The 19,794-nt window shown below is 46.1% G+C and overlaps 1 protein-coding gene and 1 long non-coding RNA gene across 12 annotated transcripts in view; one reads left to right on the top strand and one right to left on the bottom strand.

The window, feature by feature from the left end:
• Positions 1–18,565, bottom strand: part of LOC109374395 (uncharacterized) — a 34,094-nt gene extending 15,529 nt beyond the window's left edge. For 9 of the 11 annotated variants that reach the window (XR_002122389.1, XR_002122384.1, XR_002122387.1 and 6 more), the window contains exons 1-3: positions 18,476–18,565; positions 3,643–3,946; positions 3,017–3,145 (exon numbers count right to left, since the gene is read on the bottom strand). This is a non-coding gene — a long non-coding RNA (uncharacterized LOC109374395). Of the gene's footprint in view, positions 1–3,016; positions 3,146–3,630; positions 3,947–18,236; positions 18,332–18,475 lie in introns of those variants that run through there. The other 2 variants (XR_002122386.1, XR_002122380.1) reach the window with 2 other exon arrangements.
• Positions 18,533–19,794, top strand: part of THEM4 (thioesterase superfamily member 4) — a 12,847-nt gene continuing 11,585 nt past the window's right edge. The window contains exon 1 of the mRNA XM_019628954.1: positions 18,533–18,646. Within this exon, the coding sequence (XP_019484499.1) occupies positions 18,557–18,646 (90 nt within the window). The 5' untranslated portion in view covers positions 18,533–18,556. The remainder of the gene's footprint in view (positions 18,647–19,794) is intronic.

Below are 19,794 nucleotides of genomic sequence, written 5' to 3'. Positions count from 1 at the left end.
CACAAGAGGTACCAAAACTATGGAAATGAACAGGAAAGAAGAACCGAAACAGGGCTGGAAACAAGTCACAGTGTAACGTAGCCGAACGGGCAGGACTAGGACTGATCAGGGAAGCAGCCCGAGATGACACAGTGCAGCTTCCTTGTGGGTGCCACCTGAGTCACTGTGGAACAAGAACGGACCCACCTCCAACTCCAGAAATCATGGAGCTGGCTGTCAATACACAGGACACGGACCACATAGGTTTGTGGAGAGCGTCGCCGTCAGGATAGTTCACGATTTAGAGTTAGCCTTCATCATGTAGCAGGAGGCACTCACAGTCTTAATAACCAACGTATGTAATTTGGCAACAGGACAGGCTGTATCAGAGGCCAGCAGCACAGTGAGTCCCATCAGGTCTGGCAGCTGTCCTTGAGTGGTGACTCAGGGACTTCCCGTCAGCCAGGGGAGGTGGAAAGGAGGGAGGACAGACAATGTGAAGGAGCTCAAGTCTGATGGCTCAGCACCTTGGCCCTGAAGTAACAGTCCCTGCCACGTCATCCCTCTGCTGGGGACTCGTCACACGGCCCCACCAGGCTGCGAGGTGGGGAGTGGGCTTCTGCTTTCTGATTGCTCTCCAGCGTGGACGGGCAGCACGGGTCTCCGGCGGTCAGCTACCTGCCTCTGCCACCCTGCCACAGGTATTCTTTTAGGAAACTGGAGCGATCTGAGAAGGAGTAGGGCTCCTTATTATAATAGCATAGCGGCCATACCTTCATTGTATCGAATGGAGACAGAGTCACAGATGGACACGGCTCGCTTCTCTCACAGGGACCTTCATGACATTCTCCGCCCTCACTGGACTCCCTGCCCCCGATTTCACCCTGTCTCACCCTCCCCTCCACGTCCAGTTGATGATACAGTTCGCTTTCAGAATAACTGCTCTGAATTCAAACCGGTTCCTCTGAAATCACATCAGTGGCTCTTTCGTACCTCTAGGACAAAGTGGACCTTCCTCAGCACTGGCTTCAGCCCCTCCAGCCTCATCTCCTGCCATCATTGCTTGTCCCACTCTGCGCTTCAAACTACCTGCAGCTCCCCAAAGCATCAGGCTGCTTCATGCCACGCACATGGCGTGGCTTCTATCTGAAATACCCTCTTCCCTGCCCTTGGGGAACATGCAGCTCCTGCAAGATTCAACTCAAGTCTCTCTTCCTCTGTGAAGCCGTCTTTGAATCTGCCCGCCTGCCCCCACCCAACTGTCGTTCGCTGTTTTCTTCTTGGAGCCTAAACTTTTCTTGGTCATATAAGGTGTGATAAAAAAAAAATACAGTGAATGTTTAAATTAAAAAATATATATATAGTAAAAGACACATTGCCATGAATCCCCCTCAAACACTCCCCCTCGCTTCGAACACACTTATCCCATCCTTCTTGCCACTTTCTGAAGCAGTTCTGGAAGTCCTCTTTCATAAGTGTCTTTAGTTGCACTGCCGTGGCTGCCTCTATGTCCCAAATCATTTTGACTTTGAGGAAGAGCCAGAAGTTGCACGGTGCCAGATCCGGTGAATAAGGTGGATATAGACACACCGTCATGTTTTTATTGGACAGACATTCCCGCACCAGAAGTGACGCGTGACATGGAGCGTTGTCATGATGGAGGATGAAGTAAAGACACTCACGAAGGACTCCCAGAGCTGCTTCAGAAAGGGGCAAGAACGATGGGATGAGTGTGTTTGAAGTGAAGGGGGGTATTTTGAGGGGATTAATAGCAAGGTGTCTTTTACTGTAATACATTTTTATTTAAATATTCACCATATTTTTGATCATCACTCGTATTTGACTACCACGCTGCACTGCAATTACTTGTTTATACATCCGCTTTACCTATTAGAATGTGAACACCCTAAGTTTCCGGACCAAGTCTTTTCATCACTGTGTTTTCAGAGCGTGACATGATATCCAGTGGTACTAGGAACTCAGGAAATGCTTGATGAATGAATTCATGCATGTATATGCATATGAAGGAATCAAGTCACGCATGCAGAGTGCATGTTGACTGGTGACATTCTTTTGTTGCTTATGGAAGCCAACAGATGAAGATAATATTTCCAAGCTAATATATGTGCCTCTAGGGCCTGTAATTTCAAGGCAGCTCGTGACTAAAAAATTCATGAACAATTTCATCCTGCTTTCAGATTCAGCTGGGGAGTCAAAACAGTATTTTCTCATTTCTGCTGATTCTTTTATATCTACCCATAAGTTTAAACCGAACATGCAGAACTAACTCAGATACCCAAAAGGAACAGCAAGCAGGAGCGAGTTCCTATTCACTGAGAAATCAACACAACAGAAGATTTATGCTGAGACTAAACAACTTTCTACAGATGAAGATGGGTTCAAATTTTGCTTCATTTTTTATCTTCTTTTTATAACAAGAACCAGGTAAAAATAGGTGAGCCGGTTTTATTAAAGAACTTTTTAAGAAAAACAAAAGTTGACTATTTCATATGTTTTCTCAATTAAATTGTCAATATTTATACCAAAAATTAAAGTTTTCTAAGTATCAGAGGACTGTGACTTATAAGACCTTTCCTAGCCTGCCTATTAAACTTTGATCTACATCATACATTGTCATTTCAGTGCTCGAGATTAACGATATATTTACAGTCCCATTCTTCATGGCTCAGTCCTGTTGATTAGATTAACCAGGAAGATGGCAGGAAATCATACTGAGTGAAATGTGCTAGATGCTTTATACATATCATCGTTTGTAACCTCCTAAGGAAGTGCAGCAGGCTCCCGACTGCCCAGCATCTGAACTCCCTCCACACGTTTGAGGAATCCCCTCTTTTATGAGTCTGCCTCCCTCTGAAAGGCTGGAAAGCCAGGGCCTCACTTTCCCAGACTCCTTTGAAATAGGAAGTTAGCAGGAGGCCTGGGCCACCTAGCAGGTATACTGCTCCAGATTTGAATCAAAAGCTGGTGACCTAGAGCAGCAGGAACTATGAAGAATCTCTGTTAATTAAACTCTTACATGTGGCCACATGGAATAAAGAATCCACTGAAGGGGAGATCTGAGGGACAGAGCAGTCCAGACAAAGACGAACAGCATGGGGAACTCCATACTCCAAGGAAGGGAAGGTGATGGCTTCTTCTAACATCCCTGGACAGAAAAAGAAACACAACAGTAAGATGAAATTCTGACATTTTACCCACACAATCCAAAACTTACAGAACTTTAAAAAATAAAGCTTTCTTATGCATCTTTAATCATAATAAAAACAAGTTTTAAAAAATAAAGATAAAACTCTTATCTCTTAGGGCCACAAGACTGAAAGAGCCGAGAAAACAACAGAAAGTTTGATTCTGTGAGTCACCAAATTACATGTTCAACCCACAGCCTTGCAAGATCTTTCGTGTGAGATTTAACGCCTGAGCAGAAAGAATTTAACCCCAAGTACCGGAATTGGGAAATATGGTAGTATATGGCCAACCCAGAGCCCTCAGGAACCTCTCACTGAGTCTTCATCATCCAAAACTGCCACCCCCTCCTTGTCCCATGAGACTATTTCAGCGTCCCCTGATGACCCCACAACTTGAGGGGGGCCCTGTGCGAGGGGAAGCCAGCTCATCTCCCACTCGACTCACACGGACACTGACCATCTCCAGGCCTTTCACCACAGCAGATCTCGGCATGCCCTGCAGGGCCAAGCCCAAGGTCAGACTCCTGATGCCACTGGTGGAACAGGCTTTGTGCTTGCTGCTGTGTTGTGAGAGATCATTGGTCCTGAACATCAAGAGGAAATATGGATGCTGCCTAACCGAGGCTGGGAAGAGGAGATCCTTGGGGTAACTCCTGGTACTGCCATGTCCAGTGGCCAGAATGAAGATAGAGAGGACTGCCAAGAGCTTGGGTCGCCAGGAGCGGAGGTTGGAGTCATACCACTGTATGAAGAACATCCATCTGCAAAGATAAAAGGATGGGGATTGAAGGAGGGTAGTCAATAGCACTTCCTTGTGACCTGATGAAGACGTGGAATACAGCACCTGTCCTTTCTTGCTATGTCATATATGTAAGTACATATTTAAGCTACTTTTCTCTTTCTCTCTTTTACGTAGGATATGCTGCTGACGATTAACTTTACAACTCAGACTGTATATTCCAGAACACTGAGAAGGAACGGACGCCATCTGGAGATCCTGATTTTGGTGATGAACACAATAAGCGATGGGAGCGTTATACACCCCTTGGAGAAGGGATGAGAGCACTTCAATTACAAATCACAGCTGCATTACGTTGTGTCATAGGAATTTTTCCTTTTGCAAGTGCAAATATAGGAAAAGGGAGGTAGGCCAATGTTGGACCACCAAAGGGGTGGACTGCAGATTATGAGGGGGTGAGGGGATGCTACCTGGCATCTGGTCCTCCTCCTGTGTTTGGAAACCTTCCAGGCTTAGGAGTTTGGGTGGATGGGAAGAGCCTACTGAAGCTGACATACCACCTACTTGCTTTCCCAGACTCCTTTGCTGCTAGGAAGCAGCAGGTGACCTAAGTCCTCCAAGCAGGCACATCTTGCCCCAAATACTGGATTGGAAGCTAGCGACGCTAAAAAGCAGAGACTGCAAACAATCCACCGAATCAGTGGCAGGGCAGGTGGGCAGCAATCCTGAGTTCCCGGGAGCGAAAGGGCAGGGGTGCCAGTTAACATCAGGGTCCAGCTACAGGGCATCACTGTCTCCACCAGACCAGCTTTGTAACATGCTTCTCCCGTGGGCCTGGCAGCTGCCTGGACACCTTTGTTCCTGTGCATTTTCCTTTCTTGAGATTCCGCGAGCTATCCAAGACCCTTTCAGTAAAATCCTTTATTGTGTAATTGTGCAATTAAATGCATAGTTGATTTCTGTCGTTACAAACTAAGAGCCCTGACTGATACCGGTGGATTTTATCTCCCTTGCCCCCCTACAGAAATCAAAACTTGAGAGAAATGAAGCGACCACAAAATAAGACTTAACCAAGGAGTGGCAGGCTGGGCTCCAGGCCTGCCTGTCCCTCTGCGTTCCTGCCCCTCCAGCACACAGCAGTAACCAGACTGAAATGTTTCCCTCCCTGAAGGACAACTGCTCAACGATGTTGTGAAATTAATGAAGAGGAAACCCACACACAACATTTTAATGGAAGATGAGGAAAAATCATTTTTTCCAAGAACGTTTCCCAGACTCTGCCTATCAGAATCGGCCACCAGAGTGGAAAGCAGTGGAATGCGACACGTCTGTCCTCTTCAAAACAAAACCTGTTTCCTTTCTCTGACAGAGTGTGCCAGAAAAAAACAACAAAAAAAAAACGTGCCTAAGAAAACAAAGAAAAAGTCAAAGGACAGTATTTTTTTTTCCTCCTGCTAGAAAGTGGAAGCAATCTTTTGAATAATTAATTGACTAAAGGGACGTAGTTCCAGGGAGACTTGGTCCCGAACAATTGTGGGAGGTGCACAAACTCCAAATCCACAAGACCAGCCCTTTCGCAGGAACACCGAGTTGGCTCCATGACTGGTTTGGATCAGGGCAACACCCTCTGTCTTCCTCAGATCTTGGGACAGGTCATGTCTTGGCAGAGTGGGCACCTATGAACGCTCACTGAATGAATGCATCTTCCCCGTTCCTGTATTAAGAACTCAGAGCCACCTCACCTGGAATTCAGGTCCTAAGAATACGGAGGACCTGAAAAATAGAAATCGCTTTCATCTTTTTGGAGGCTGTAGTGCCTTCTTTCATTCACTTTTGTTAGTGCCCCAGGTTCCATTCCCTAAGGTTCTGACTGCTGAGGAAGATGAACTGGGAGCAAATTAAGCATGACTGACAGGGCCCGCCTTTTCTGTCAGAAGGATCATTAGAAAAGCAATGAATTGCCTGAGGTGCGGGTGAAAAGCTCTGGTCAAGCAAGGAGGGTGTTTTCAGCCATCGATGCCTGATCCCACAGAATATACACTAGTAGAATCAGACTCACTGTTTTCTTATCCCTGAGCTAAAAGGAAAGGCCAGACCTAACATCTCAATGTCTGGATTCCCCTCTACTTACTCTGGGAAACCATTTATTTTTTTGGTTCCATCAATATTTTCTTTTTTTTTTTTGTCACATCAATATTTTCATCCCCTCCAGGATCGCTATGGAGTGACCCTGAAGATAAACCTAAGACCTACTCTGTACCACTGGCTCCTACTCCTGTTCCTTATCTTTAAAAAAGATGTTAACCTGGAGGCATAGCATAGGCGGAATAAAGCCTTCCTTCCCCTCTATGAATACGTTATCTTACATGACTCTGCACATACACTCTGCAGATGTGATTAAGGTTAAGGACCTTAAAATAGGGAGCTTATTCTGGATTATCTGGGTGGGGCCAGTCTTTAGCACCGGTAGTCCTTAAGGGCACAGAAACTTTCCTGCTGGGTTAGAGAGAAGGAAGGGGAGGACAAGCAGAGCTTGGAAGGGTGAGGGGGACTCAACCTACCACTGCTGGTCTCTAGAACAGCCCTCAGCTGACAGCCACCAAGCTACTGGGCATTACGGTCCTACAACAGCGATGAACTAAATTCTACCAACAACCTAGATGGGCAAAGAAACAGGTCCTCCCCTGGAGCCACTAGAAAGGGGTGCTGGCTGTGGGCCCCTGGACTTTAGTGCCAAGACCATGTCAGACTCTGACCCATGGAACCTTAAGATAACACACTGATGTTGTTTAAGCCTCTAGCTTGTGGTAATTTGTTATGACAACAATAGAAAACTAATACAAGACATAAGGCTCCCCCTGAGGGTTTACTGCTCTCTGCCTGTTCAAGTTCACTTTAGAAACCAGTGCACAGGAAGCCAAGAGGGGGCCTGCTTTTTGTCCTTGCGGTTTGCTTTCTCCTTTGTGTTTCTGACCAGCTCTAAGAGCCCCTGCCTGTCTCTCTGGAGTGCCACTAGCACCCCCTGTCCTGTGTGGAATTTCTCCCGGAGGAGGGGGCCGTTGGGTTGTGACGGGGGNATGTCATTTGCCAGGACGCCCCAGGCTGCCTGAATTGCTTGAAGACAGGAGGGCTATCAGCTCTGGTCCAGAGCTGTGCTTTGAGACTCAAGATACAAAGGTCAGCCTCTGAGCTAATAAAGGCAGCTTCTCCTCTACGGATCCCAGGATGCTGGAGCCGGTGGGAACCTTTAGGTCATCTAGTTCAGTCTCATTTAGTGAGGAAAACGGATGCCCAGAGGGTTAACATGCCTTCCCCGGAACACAAAGTGAGCTGTTTCAGAGCTGGGACTCTACACCTGGTCTCTGGGTTTCCAGGTCAGGATCTGGCTTCCATCCCACGGGTGGGCCCCCAGCCCTGGACGTGCATAGAATCACTGGGGGGACTTTTTAAAGAAACACTGATGCCAGGCCCTCAGCCCCAGAGTTTCTGATTCAATTGGTCTGGGGTGGGGCCCAAATCAGAATTAGTCTTCAAAAGCTCCCCTATTCTACGGTGCTTTACAGCAGGATCTGGATTTTAGCCCGCTCTCAACACATGCTGAGTTCCCCTAAAAGGTCCAGATTAATAGTTCACGTCCAATATAACAAAGAGACCAATACCAGTTATATTCCCGGTCACGATAGGTTCTAGCAGATGCAAAGTAAAATCAAAATATTTAATTGAGTGTCCACAAGTTCTTCCCTAAAAGAAGCTCTCTTTTTCCCCCGTGCTGGTGAGAGAGAACTTCCTGCCATGTAGTTTCTGCCGTCTGACTCCTTTTCCTGCCCCTGGGCCCGTGCTGTCGGTGGTTCCTTTTCCCCCCCATGCCACAGGGGACTAAACAGTCCCTCCCCAAACCTCAATGCCAAGGTCCACAGCTCTCTACCTGGTGCTCCCCACCTGGCTGCCTGCACCACCTCTGGCCTGCGTGGCCACCCTCCACGCAGCCTGGGCCTCCTGCGGCCTCCCTCTCCTGGAGGTCGGCCACTGAAGCCATGCCAAGGGGAGTTGCTGCCTCCACAGCGGCAGTTGTGCACAGAAACACACTGTTTGCAGCTGCTTTGATTTTTAAGGTTAACATCTGGTTTATTACAATTAAAAGCCTAGTATTTCTAATATACACCTTCGTATTCTAGTTATTAATCCAGCAAAATTCAACAATCACTTTTAAGGAGTACCTTCAGATATTAATGACGTGCCCATGCATATTTTAAAAGTGACTTTGTAGGTTTAGTATACTTTTTACTTTTTATTTTCTGACTCATGAGACCTTCCGTTTAGCTCTCAAGTCACTGTAATGTCAATGTCAATTCACCAGATCTTTCCCAAATGACGGAATTACACTGTCCATTCTTGGCACTTGATCACCTGAATTGAGCTGACTGCACTCTATTCTCCTCGTCTTCTCCTGGCTTGGCAGGGCCATAACTCACATTGTTAACTAGCCCCCTTTAGGTTCTATGAGGCTCTCCCAGTCTTATCTGGTGCCCCAATCACTAGGCTCTGTGCTACTGACCCTTCCACTACGTGCTAACAGCACCCCACACCACACCAATGCCTGTCTTGTCCCCAGTTTCCCACCCTCCTTGGCCTGTCCCAACATCCCTGCACAGACCAAGTTCAAGTGCTGAGGCGACCTGACCTCTGCACTGTGGTACTTGTCTTTTCCCCTTCCTGTCCTCCAGCCATGTCTCCAGACCCATCTCCAATGCCACCTTCCTTCACTACAGCCCACGCTGATGTCGCTCTGCTGCACGCACACATCACCCGTTGCTGGCACTCGTCATTTAACATTACCCTGTGCATCAGATTATTGCCGGGTATTTTTTTCCTGTTTTTTCTTTTTCTTTTTTTAATCTTTTCTCTCCTAGATTAGAAACTCTTAGAAGGCCAGGGCTGTGTTTTTGAGTGTCTCCCTGCCTATGGCCTAGCATAGTGCCTTGGGCACATCAGCTTCCTTAGACCCAACTAGGAGGTGGAGAGGTTGCCTTTTATTAGCATGTCATTCCTGGGGTATGTCTACATGATACGCCATGGGGGTCAGTGACGGGTAACCGCTCGAGGCTCATGGCGAGCCATCAGGAGACAGCACGCAGCCCGCTTCTCAGCCTGCTTGCGGCCCATTTCCTGACTCCAACCAGCTAGTCAATTCCAGAGGGGTCACATCTGGGGCAGATTTCCACGCTGAAATTACGATGCCTACAGCGGTTCAAACACTTGAACTGCAAAATGTCGTCCCGTGTGCTTAACTCCCCCTAAAAAGAAAACGCTGAATATTATGTCTCAGTCTGCCTTACTTGAGGACAATGGATACGTGTGAAGAGGCGGGATGGAGAAGCAGCAGCTTACCCAAGGCTTTTGCTGGGTTTAGTTGTGTCAAGACTTCACAGGAAAACAGATTTTACTTTTGTCAGAACTAAGGTTGCAGTTTCTCAGTGTACGTGGAAGAGCAAAGGGTATCTATCTCAGCTCCCTCTATCCAGAGGAAGGAAATAGGCGCACATGTCCACACAACAAATGAACTAAGCGTACAACCACACCCAGACCTGAGAGCCTCTGCTTTACTGCGGGAACCAGGAGTCTCCCAGCTCAGCCATTGGTCTGGCTGGTGGTTTTAATTGAAAGCTGTTGCCCTCTCCCCACCCAGCCATGGGTGTGACTCATCACCAGTCCCCCAGGCCAAGTGTTTTACAAAATACACTTCATCACCAGGGCAACAGCCCAGCATCTGCCCTCACTTGGGTGTGGTCAGAGTAAGTACTACTGCTTTTTTTTTTTAATCTGTTTGACTAGTTATAAATCTGAAACACTAATCACAGGAAGAGGTCACTTGACACGGAGCAAAGCTGCCACATGGCCCTGCAAGAAGCAAAGAGAAGGCAGCGAGATACAAAATGACACGATTAACTTTTTGTTAACAACGACTATTTGGTATATGTCTTTGCTGTGACTTGGTTACAGACAACACTGAACCACCTGAGGATGATGGGAAACAAATGATAATTATTGAGGTCTGACTATGAGGCACCCGTAAGCCTCACAGCAGCACTTATTATATTCCCATTTTACAGAGGAAGAAACTGAGACACTCAGAGCTTAAGGCTACACAACTGGTAAGTAACAGGCCAGGGTTCACATTCAGGCGGTCTGACTGCAAACACCCACACTCCTGACACTCCATCCGATCCCCTCAGGTGCTAGGATAGGAAGCACCTCACAGGTTGCTTGCTTGGGTTTCTGTTCGTTTGTTTTTGCCAACTAAGGTTAAATCATATCAAGGTTTTAAAGACTAAACAGGGGCCGGCCGAATGGCTCAGTTGATTAAGAGCACGAGCCACTGGTCACTGGTTTGATTCCCACATGGGCCAGTGAGCTACACCCAAGCTGAGCTGCCAGCAGGTGGCAAGATGGCTCAGCTGGTGAGAGGAAGTGCTCCTAACAACAAGATTGCCGGTTTGACTCTCACATGGGATGGTGGGCTACGTCCACCCGCAACTAAGACTGAACACGGCACCTTGAGCTGAGCAGCCCTGAGCTGCTGACAGGCGGCCGGAGGGCGACTGGACTTGGAGCTGAGCTAGCTGCGCCCTCCACAACTAAGACTGAAGGACAACAGCTTGGTTGTTCCCCTTCCCCAATTCCCCAATAAAAATCTTAAAAAAAAAAAAAAAGATGAAACAGGATGGGTTTCTAATTTGAGTGAACCGCTAAAGAAGCAAACACTGAGGAGCGGAGTAGGAAAGACGGGGCTGCGGGGATGGTTATGCTCCACTCAGGTGCGTGCAGAATGTTCTGGGTTGGTGCCAGTCCAGCCAGGTTCCTCCTCACACCTGGCAGCTTCAGCCTCTTTCCAGCCACAGATTGTGCCCACTGTGCCCAGGCATCTCACAAATCCTCCCCGTCACCACAAGGCGGCTCAGCTGGGGACACATCAGCACAAGTCCGCTGCCATCACTGGAAACAGGACTCACAGGCCCTATTCTACTGAGGGCCACCAGGGAGGGACAGGCACGACAGCCTTATGTCCTGAAGAAATGTCATTTGCCAGGACGCCCCAGGCTGCCTGAATTGCTTGAAGACAGGAGGGCTATCAGCTCTGGTCCAGAGCTGTGCTTTGAGACTCAAGATATAAAGGGAGGCAGTGACCATGTTCAAGTAACGCACAGCTCTGAGCGGAGGTATGGATGAACCTAAATTCAAAAGCTAACTGAGAATTAAACTGAACCACTTTTTGAGGCACTGAAGTCATTTAAGTATTCTGTCATTGTCGGCAAGCAATTTTCTTCGGTCCGATTTGCATCATCAACGGTGCCATCAAGTGCCTCTGAGCCCGCACTGGGTCACCATGCAACACTGTTTTGCCACAATAATCGAATGCGCTCTGCTCATCATGGGGTTAAGTCTGCCTCTGAGAGGTCATCTAAATGTGATGGCATGAATTCGAGCCTCTGGGCTGCCTGGGCTCATACCCCACCTCTGCCAAGTTGACTAGCTGTGGGGCTGGGAGAGTTACTTCCAAAGTATTTACAGTCAAAGAGGCCTCACCAGAATGCTAGAGCCCCAAAACGGCAGTGAAGCACAATCCCTTTTTTAAAATAATTCCCATTACAGTCCCAACCAAGCATCTGGATCAAGTTCAGAAGGAGGTTGGATGGATTTCAGAAACACAAACCATAAAGCCACCTTGTTTGCTCTGAATCCACTAATGCAGGCGTGGCCAGCTCTAAGGAATGGGACCCAGTCCCCACGTTTTCCACTCCAACACCCTTCAGAGAGAAGGGTGCAGGCTGCCGTGAACCTTCCCACACTCCCTCAGGAATTCCCAAAAAGGAGGGGTCTGGGGTAAAAGTCTGGGAGGGGAGGAAGGCATGGGTGCTTTTCTTACAGCTTCATTTGTGACAGCAAAAAAATACTTTATTTAGTTGCATATTTATTTGGGGGGGGGTCTCTGTGGGAGGTACTTATGAAGCGGATGAGGGCTGGAGTCCCCAAATGTCCCCTTGGTTACGACCACTTCTTTCATTCCTTAATGCCTGGAGTGTTTAGTTCCATAGAGGATTTACCTCAATTATGTTTTCAGAGTATTTTGAGCACTTCCTATATTCTCACTGTCTCCTTCCCCAGTGAGGCACCCTGGAGCGTTTCGAAACTAGACTTTGTCTGAAAGCCATAGACATGCTATTGGACCAGAGCCATTTTTCTGATTCAAGAACTTCCTTTTGAATTTTCAGCTAAATGCTCCAGTAGGACAGGTGTGTAAATATATTCTTGTCCACTAGCTTGAAATGTTTCTGAAGAGTGGGCTCAAAGCTGTTAAAACTGATAAGATTACTGACACGCCAGGGCAGGCACAGTTCGTGGGTGACGTGCCTTTGAGTAGCTTTGTCTTACTGGGCTCTTGCGTCCCAGCCCCTCCACATGGGAAGGGCGGGACACACGTCACTGTGCTGTCACTAGGTGCAGGCACTGGGTATGCTGTTCTGCCCAGTGGGCAGCAGCCACTAACTCAAATGCCTTGGAGCTGGCAGATCACAAGAGAGTGTGCCTGTGGGGACAGTGTGCCCAGCTCAGTTCCAGTCCATTGCTGCCATGTAGGAAAGAGGGCAGGGGACTTTCAGCCATTCCCATATTTTCAAAAGCAGCCAGAAATTGAAGTTGTTATAGGAAATCTGATTTTGAAAGTTGGCAAATTACTGATTTACTAACTAAACATGTTTAAAGGATTGTGTAAATGACCACATATGTACAGGCCACTAAGTCACTGCCTCTGGTGGCTGATGACACCCCTGCACATTTGCTTCTGACCTTTAAAGGTGTGACCTTGGATCGCTCATGACACTAAGTTCGTGTCCGTGTTATGATCTGCCTTCGGCGCCCACTGGCCTGCTTGTTATATTCCCATCGTCTCATTTCACACCCCACACACACAACAGAATGAGCTGGGGACTAACACCTGTCTCCATCGACGGAGGAGAAAACTGAGTCTGGATGAGTTTGAGTACCTTACCCAAAGTCACAGAACAAGTACATGGTTGGGGTTTGTCCTGGGGCAGCCATACACTCCAGCTAAGGGGCAGGACTCCCTAATGTCCTGGGAGTCCATTGAGCACACCGTTCAGACTCGAGGTACTAATATATTCAAATTCACTGCAGTCAGCTGTCAACCTGTCAAAATACAAAATTTACTGAATTCTTCTTTAGTAAAGAACAGCAGTGAGTTCTGCAAAAAAAAAAAAAAATCTAAAAACAGTGATTTAATAAGCCACCAGGAAGCAATTCCATGCCACAGATTCAAACGTCTGAACTTGCAAGATTTGGCAAAAAGTGTTATGAGTGATGCCAAGCATAAGGGGGGAGGCGAAAGGTAAAGCATGGAGGACTATTGGATTTTTGTTTTCCCATGATAGTAGTGAGACCTAGAGACTGTTCAGGGGGTGAGAAATCTGTATGGACTTTAGCCATAGCCGGTTTCAATTTTTGAAGATTACTTAGAACGGCATTTAGTTACCAAGCAACTGTAACCAAGTTACAACATCAGTGGTAAAAATACAGCACACACACAGCCTGATCTTCCCAATGAATGGCCCCTGACTCATTTCACCAGTCCTCCATACCATTGTTCACAGATCTGCAGCAGCTATATCATTTCTTCCAGTGAGCCAGAGGGAAAGAATGTGTGTATGGTGATGGTGGTGGTGATAGGGTGTGTGTGAATAAGAAAAGGCAGGGCAGCTAGAAAGGGAGTCAGATGATCTTGATCAATTTCCACAGCAGCAGGCTTAGTCAGATTAGCTTAGGACACTGATAAATTTTAATGTGTATTTTGAGGGAACCAATGCAAGAGTGACCAGCTTCTAACATAAGGCAGTGGGATGCAGTGAGTTGCACACGGGCTCTGGCACTAGATGCCTTGGTTTTAAATTCCAATTTCCTTCCTCACTAGCTATGTTTTCTTCAGTGAGTTGCCTAACCTTGATAAGCTTCAATTTCCGCATTTATAAACTGGGGATAATAATGGGTCCTACATTGTAGGGTTGTTGTGAGAGTTGTTGAGTTAAACTATTTAGAACAGTGGGTGGCACATAATTAGTACTCAACAAATGTCAACTCAAAAATGCTGACCCCATCAACCAGTGATTTTTAGCAAGGATGACATCACCTCTAAAAAGTGTCTGGGAAATTTATAAGTGTGGTTTTTGTTTTGTTTTGGCTGTCGCAGTGATTGGCAGGCACAGTTAGGGTTAGGGTTAGGATTAGATACTAGGTGTTCTGCACTCCAGGGGTCACTGCAATGGTGAACTGCCCCAGTCCTCCCCATCTTCATGCGGGTAAAACCTTTGTTAATGATTATGGAACCTGGAGCCTAGTTCCATTTTTACATATAAATGCAGGGCATGTTTTGCACAGCTTGCATGTGACTGAATTTTCCAGGAATGCAACTCGCATGTAAATCAAGCGAAGCCAAGCTTGATGCTGTTCGGAACCTTCCCAAGAATTGTTCTGTAAAATTAGATGACTAACAACAAGTTTGAGTCACATGTATCAGCCAGTACCTATAGCTATCGCAATCACAGTGATTCTATGTGTACTTGCAAGATTTATTCCACCGTAGTGTCTTCTAAGGTAGTTATGCCTGAACAATGACATATTGGAATTGATAGTGTTTCGTTATAAACTACTTCTCTTTTATTTCTCCTTTACATGACTGTTTGGGCATTAGGTTGGTTTTTTAAGGTATGCATGTAGATGTTATATTATCTATGAATTTTGTTTCAGGAGAGCAAAGGAAGCATTACAAAGTATTTGTTATAAAAGCGGATTTGGACCATAAGTGATGGAAGGACCATATTCACAGAGCCCACAATTAAAACGGAATTCATTAACTGCCAGAACATGCAAAGAATAAATTCTTTAACTAGTCAAACAGATGGTAAATATGTCAATTCTGTTGGTAAATGATGTGATAGACAGAATAATGATAATGCATCCCCCAAAGGTGTTCACGTCCTAAATCCCAGAACCTATAACTACGTTAGATAACATGGCAAAGGGGAATTAAGGTTGCTAATCAGCTGACCTTAAGCTAGGAATTATCCAGGTGTGCCCGGTGTAGTCATACGAGTCCTTAAAAGTGAAAGAGGGAGGCAGAAGAGTGAGAGTCAGAGGAAGACGTGATTATGAAGGAACGGTAGAGAGAGATTTGGCATTGCTGGCTTTGAAGGTGGAAGAAAGGGGCCGTGAACCAAGGAATGTGGGTGACCTCTAGAAGCTGGAAAGGGCAGAGACGGATTATCCCCTGGAACCTCCAGAAAGGAAAAGAGCCCCGCTGACACCTAGATTCCAGTGGGACCCGGGTTGGACTTCTCGTCTACGGGTCTGTAAGATAACAATACATTTCTGTTGTTTAAACTGCTAAATTTGTGATTTGTTACAGCAGCAATAGAGAACCAATATACCTGAAAATATGAGATATCAGTAAATGAATTCAGAACACAGAATTCAGAACATACACACACACACACACACACTGCCTGCAGCTCAGTTTAAATTCCGATGGGGAGATGAAGAGGGTGGCGTGGCGTTGGTGCTTCTGTGTCTCAACACAGACAAGCTAGACCAGTGAGCACGGGTCAGGGACCCCGGGCCCAGGTGCAGCTCCACAACAGACTTGTATGAAGTTATAGAATCAATCATCTCGCTGGGCCTCACCTTTTCTCATTCAGATAACAAATATTTTCAGAACACCTGATACTGACCAGGCTCTGAGCTGGGCTTTATGGAGTCAAAAGAACGGGACATTGAGCTTGGTCCCAAGGAGATTCTCAGTCACTCGGGAAGAGAAAGGGGGTGACGAGATGCTGTCTGAGGTCTCCTTCAGCTTTAAGTCTTTGAGTTCACGAGTCTCAATGTAATTTAATGCGTATTACCTTTTATGTATGTGTGAGGTTGCCTGAGTTCACAAATATTGGGTTGTCGGAAAAGTCATGACATATTTTTTTCTCTGTTTTTCGTTGCAAAAATGCGTCATGACTTTTCCGACAACCCAATATTTTTAGATTGCAGGTTACAGTTATGTGACATTAGAGCACTAAGAAGCTTCTCTGAAACAGTCAAGGAAATCACAATATCAATTTATCTCAATTCAAAACATCTGTTAAACTTTCTCTTTTTTTCCAGACTAAGGTGTAAGTATTGCTATGACTTTCAATTCCACCTCATTTTAATTCAGTGCCCCCCCACCCCTACTCCCACACCCACTCCCGCAAAAAAACAGTGAGTACTTACTAGCACTCTCCTCTCTTGGTAGTCATTACTTATTTTATAATATCAGTGCTACTATGTTCCTGTTATTTTACATGTATAGAGACAATTTTAAATAAGTTCATTTTAAAACAAATTTGAAGTTTGTAAAAATAAGAGAAATAATCTAAAGGGAGGGGAAAAAAGAGTAGGGAGGAGAGTGACTTATAAGGAACAAAGAAGCTAAGTTAATGTAGAAAGTAAAACGCAATTATGGTGGACAGGATTAGGAAGAAAGTTTAAAGACAACACTAAAACAAAAAAACAAAAAAAAATTTTTTAAGAGTAATCTGGTAGGAAAACAGCCACGAAGAAAGTGAGACAGCTCCTCTTCCCATCTGTAAGTTTCACTATGTTTTATTCCTGCCCCACGGTGACACCTGTCACAGTGCCCTTCCGCCGCTTTCTGAAGTGTGCTAAAGACCAAGGAGGACAAGGTTCAATGGGCCTCTGACGCCCCCGGCAGGTCATCAAGGCAACTTGCTCTCTCTTTTTTCTGTGACTTATCAGGCCAGACTTGACCTTGATATAGAACTCTGGGTCCAACAATGAGCTAGAACAACTACAGGTTTCAACATTGTTAAGCTGATTCTAAAATTCATATGGAAATGCAAAATATCTGGAAGAGCTGAAACAACTTTGAAAAAGAACAAAGTTGAAAATAAATTCAAGACATTTATAAAGCTACATGAAGCAAGACACTATCAAGAAAGTATCAAGAAAGAACCAGATCAGAGTCCAGAAATAGACCCATAGATATGTGAATAACCAATTTTTGATCCAGATGCAGGTAATTGAATTGAGAAAGGAGAATCTTTCAATAAATAGTGCTGCAATGACTGGAAACTAATTTCATAGATAATTATTGCTCACAAAACAGGTCAACTGGAGCTCTCTGAGCTGAGATCCAAGCCCAAAGCCAAGTTTATTTATCTCTGGTAGATAGATCTCTCCTTTAAAAAGGACCCTCCGGTCCCACCTTCACTATGTGATTGGTTACAGAGCTGTTGGTGGGAAAATATTGTGTAATGAGGTCCCAGGAATAAGCAATTCTAGTAACCCATTGTTCTAATTCTAGAGTCTTAAAACTTCACCTCAGGGTGGTCTTGGACCGTGGTATATTGGTAAATGTTTAATAAAAAAGAGGAAGGCCCTCATTTACAGTATCTGAGTGAATACTTCCATCTAGTCAATTTCAAGCTACCACTGATATGACTGAATGTGAATGTTGGAAGATTATGTGCCTAGTAGTCCCACCACACAAATATGATAGAGGTTAAATAACCCTAAGAGCACAGATAATAGTAAAATAATTCGGGAATTTACAGTTTTAGGACCTCATACCTTCATTTTTAATATAATTTAACTGTAAGTTTACGTCATTAAAATTTTAGCAATGACAGTGTTTAAGAATTGGCTAACCAAATTCTTGAAATTTTAACCGTCTGCTCCCATGAGCCTGTACAAGCCAGCGCCTGGGGGCACGTTCTTTGTAAGGGAAATAGCACAAGGTAACTGTAGGTAACTTCTACCTTTGTGACTCCTAATGAAAAAGAAGGTCCTGGCAAGAGTAAAACGCTACATCCATTCTTTTTAGTACTCACAACGAACAGATGAGGAAACAGGCCAGGTGCAGTTGAAAAGCCTGTACAAGGTGTTAGGTGGTGAAGAGCGAGTTTGAACTCTGGTCCGTCTCCAGAGCCAGAGACAACACATCCTTCCAATGTTCCTACGATTTCTATTTCTGTTTGAAAAAGCCTGACTTCAGGACTTTTAGCTCTGCGGGAATTGTTAAGGGTGTGTGTGGGTGGGATGGGGAGAGACAGGAGCATGTTAAGCGTATAAACACCCTTTGCAAACAAAAAACTCTAAGTCAATACGAACGCGATCCCAGGGACTTGTCCATGGCCTACAAGAAAACACTTGCCTCCAGCAATTCACTGTGCGCGCTCCCACCCGCCCCAGCGTCTTACTTAGGTCTTCAGCGCGAGGGACCCAGTCAACGCTGAGTAAGGCGGTCGCGAGGCCCGCAGGAAGACGCCCACTCACGCACTCGCAGCGCGCAGGCGCCAGGACCGAGGCGGGAGGGAGGACGCCGACTCCACCAGCGCTCGCAGCGCGCAGACGCCAGGGCTGAGACTTCACGCCCCTTTCGGCCTGGCCACCCCTCAGGAGCACTAGGCCTCCGAGTCAAGCTCCGCCCTCCTCTCACCTGGGTTAATAGGAGGAGCGGCAGGTGGGTGAGCCGGCGGTTGCCTCGGTCCCGGCTGGGCTTCTGTGTGCCCTCGGAGCCATGCTGAGGAGCTGCGCCGCGCGCCTGCGCACCCTCGGGACCCTGCGAGGAGGCGCGCGCCCGCCGACCAGAAACCCGATCCCCGCGCAGGTGAGTTCCGGGCGCGGCGCGGCGGGCGTGGGTGCTGTAACGAGACTTTTCCGTCAGGAACACGCCGAGGAGAGCGGAAGGGTGTATCCGTTACCACAACCAGCAGTTCTTAGAATAAAAGCTAACCTCGGCCCCGAAGGGCATCAGGGTTAACAGGGCCACAGGATCTTTCAGTCCCGAGATTCAAACCGTAAGAGACTGAACGGGAAGGTGACTCCGTTTGGAAAGCGTGCAGGATATTTGGCTCCGGTCGGAAGGTCAAGGAGTACAACTACTACTGATATTAATAAAGAAAGGTGAAGTTATTCAAACAAGGTCACACAGAGAGCACGTGGTAGAGTTGGGTGGGAACCTTGGCAGGCTGGCTCATAACCAGTCCATTATCCCGGAATACACGAGCACTTGCTTCCACGGGTTTAATCCTAATTCTCGCTGCTGGTCAACTAATCGTACCCTCTCTAAGACAGTTGCCTCACACCTTCAAAGGTTGTTACAAGATTTAAAAGGGATGATGCAAGTAAAGTGTTTTAGCGCAGGGCCCGGCGTTAGTGGTAAATATTGCCTGTTGTTACAGCCCTATGTTTTGCCTCGTTGATGTATTCAAATTAATATTAATTAAGCCCCAACAACATGCCAGACGGGTCACTGAAGCTATAAAGATGAGTGTGACCTTTCTCTCAAGGAGCGGACAGTCTAGTTTGGAAGAAAGGGGTGAAATTGCAAAATTAAAAAAATAATAATGCATACTATGTGCTATCATGAAGTCCTAAGGGAACATAGAGGAGGAAACAGCTCTGTATGGAGAGAACTGAGAGCTATTGTAGCTTCCTTTTAAAGAATAATGAAGTACAGCAGATTGGTTTTTGATCCTGTATCATCTGGCGCTTGGAAAAGAAAACGTCCTCTGTTAATCTACAACAAAGATGAATTCGTTTCCTTAATCATATGTTGGTGCCTTGTAATCTGTGTTGAGAATATTTAACAGTATTTACAGCCTTTATAAGTCATGCTTCTTTCTGTTCAGTAACTTAAAAGGAGACACATATTTATTTTTATTTTTATTTTTTTTAAAGATTTTTTATTGGGTAATTGGGGGGATGGGAACAGTGATGGGGAATTGGGGGAAGGGGAACAGACAAGTTGCTGTC

Source organism: Hipposideros armiger, unplaced genomic scaffold (assembly GCF_001890085.2).
Source record: "Hipposideros armiger isolate ML-2016 unplaced genomic scaffold, ASM189008v1 scaffold_819, whole genome shotgun sequence".
NCBI lineage: Eukaryota > Metazoa > Chordata > Mammalia > Chiroptera > Hipposideridae > Hipposideros > Hipposideros armiger.
Note: the sequence above shows the minus strand (reverse complement) of the source record. Positions and strands in the feature narration are given on the sequence as shown.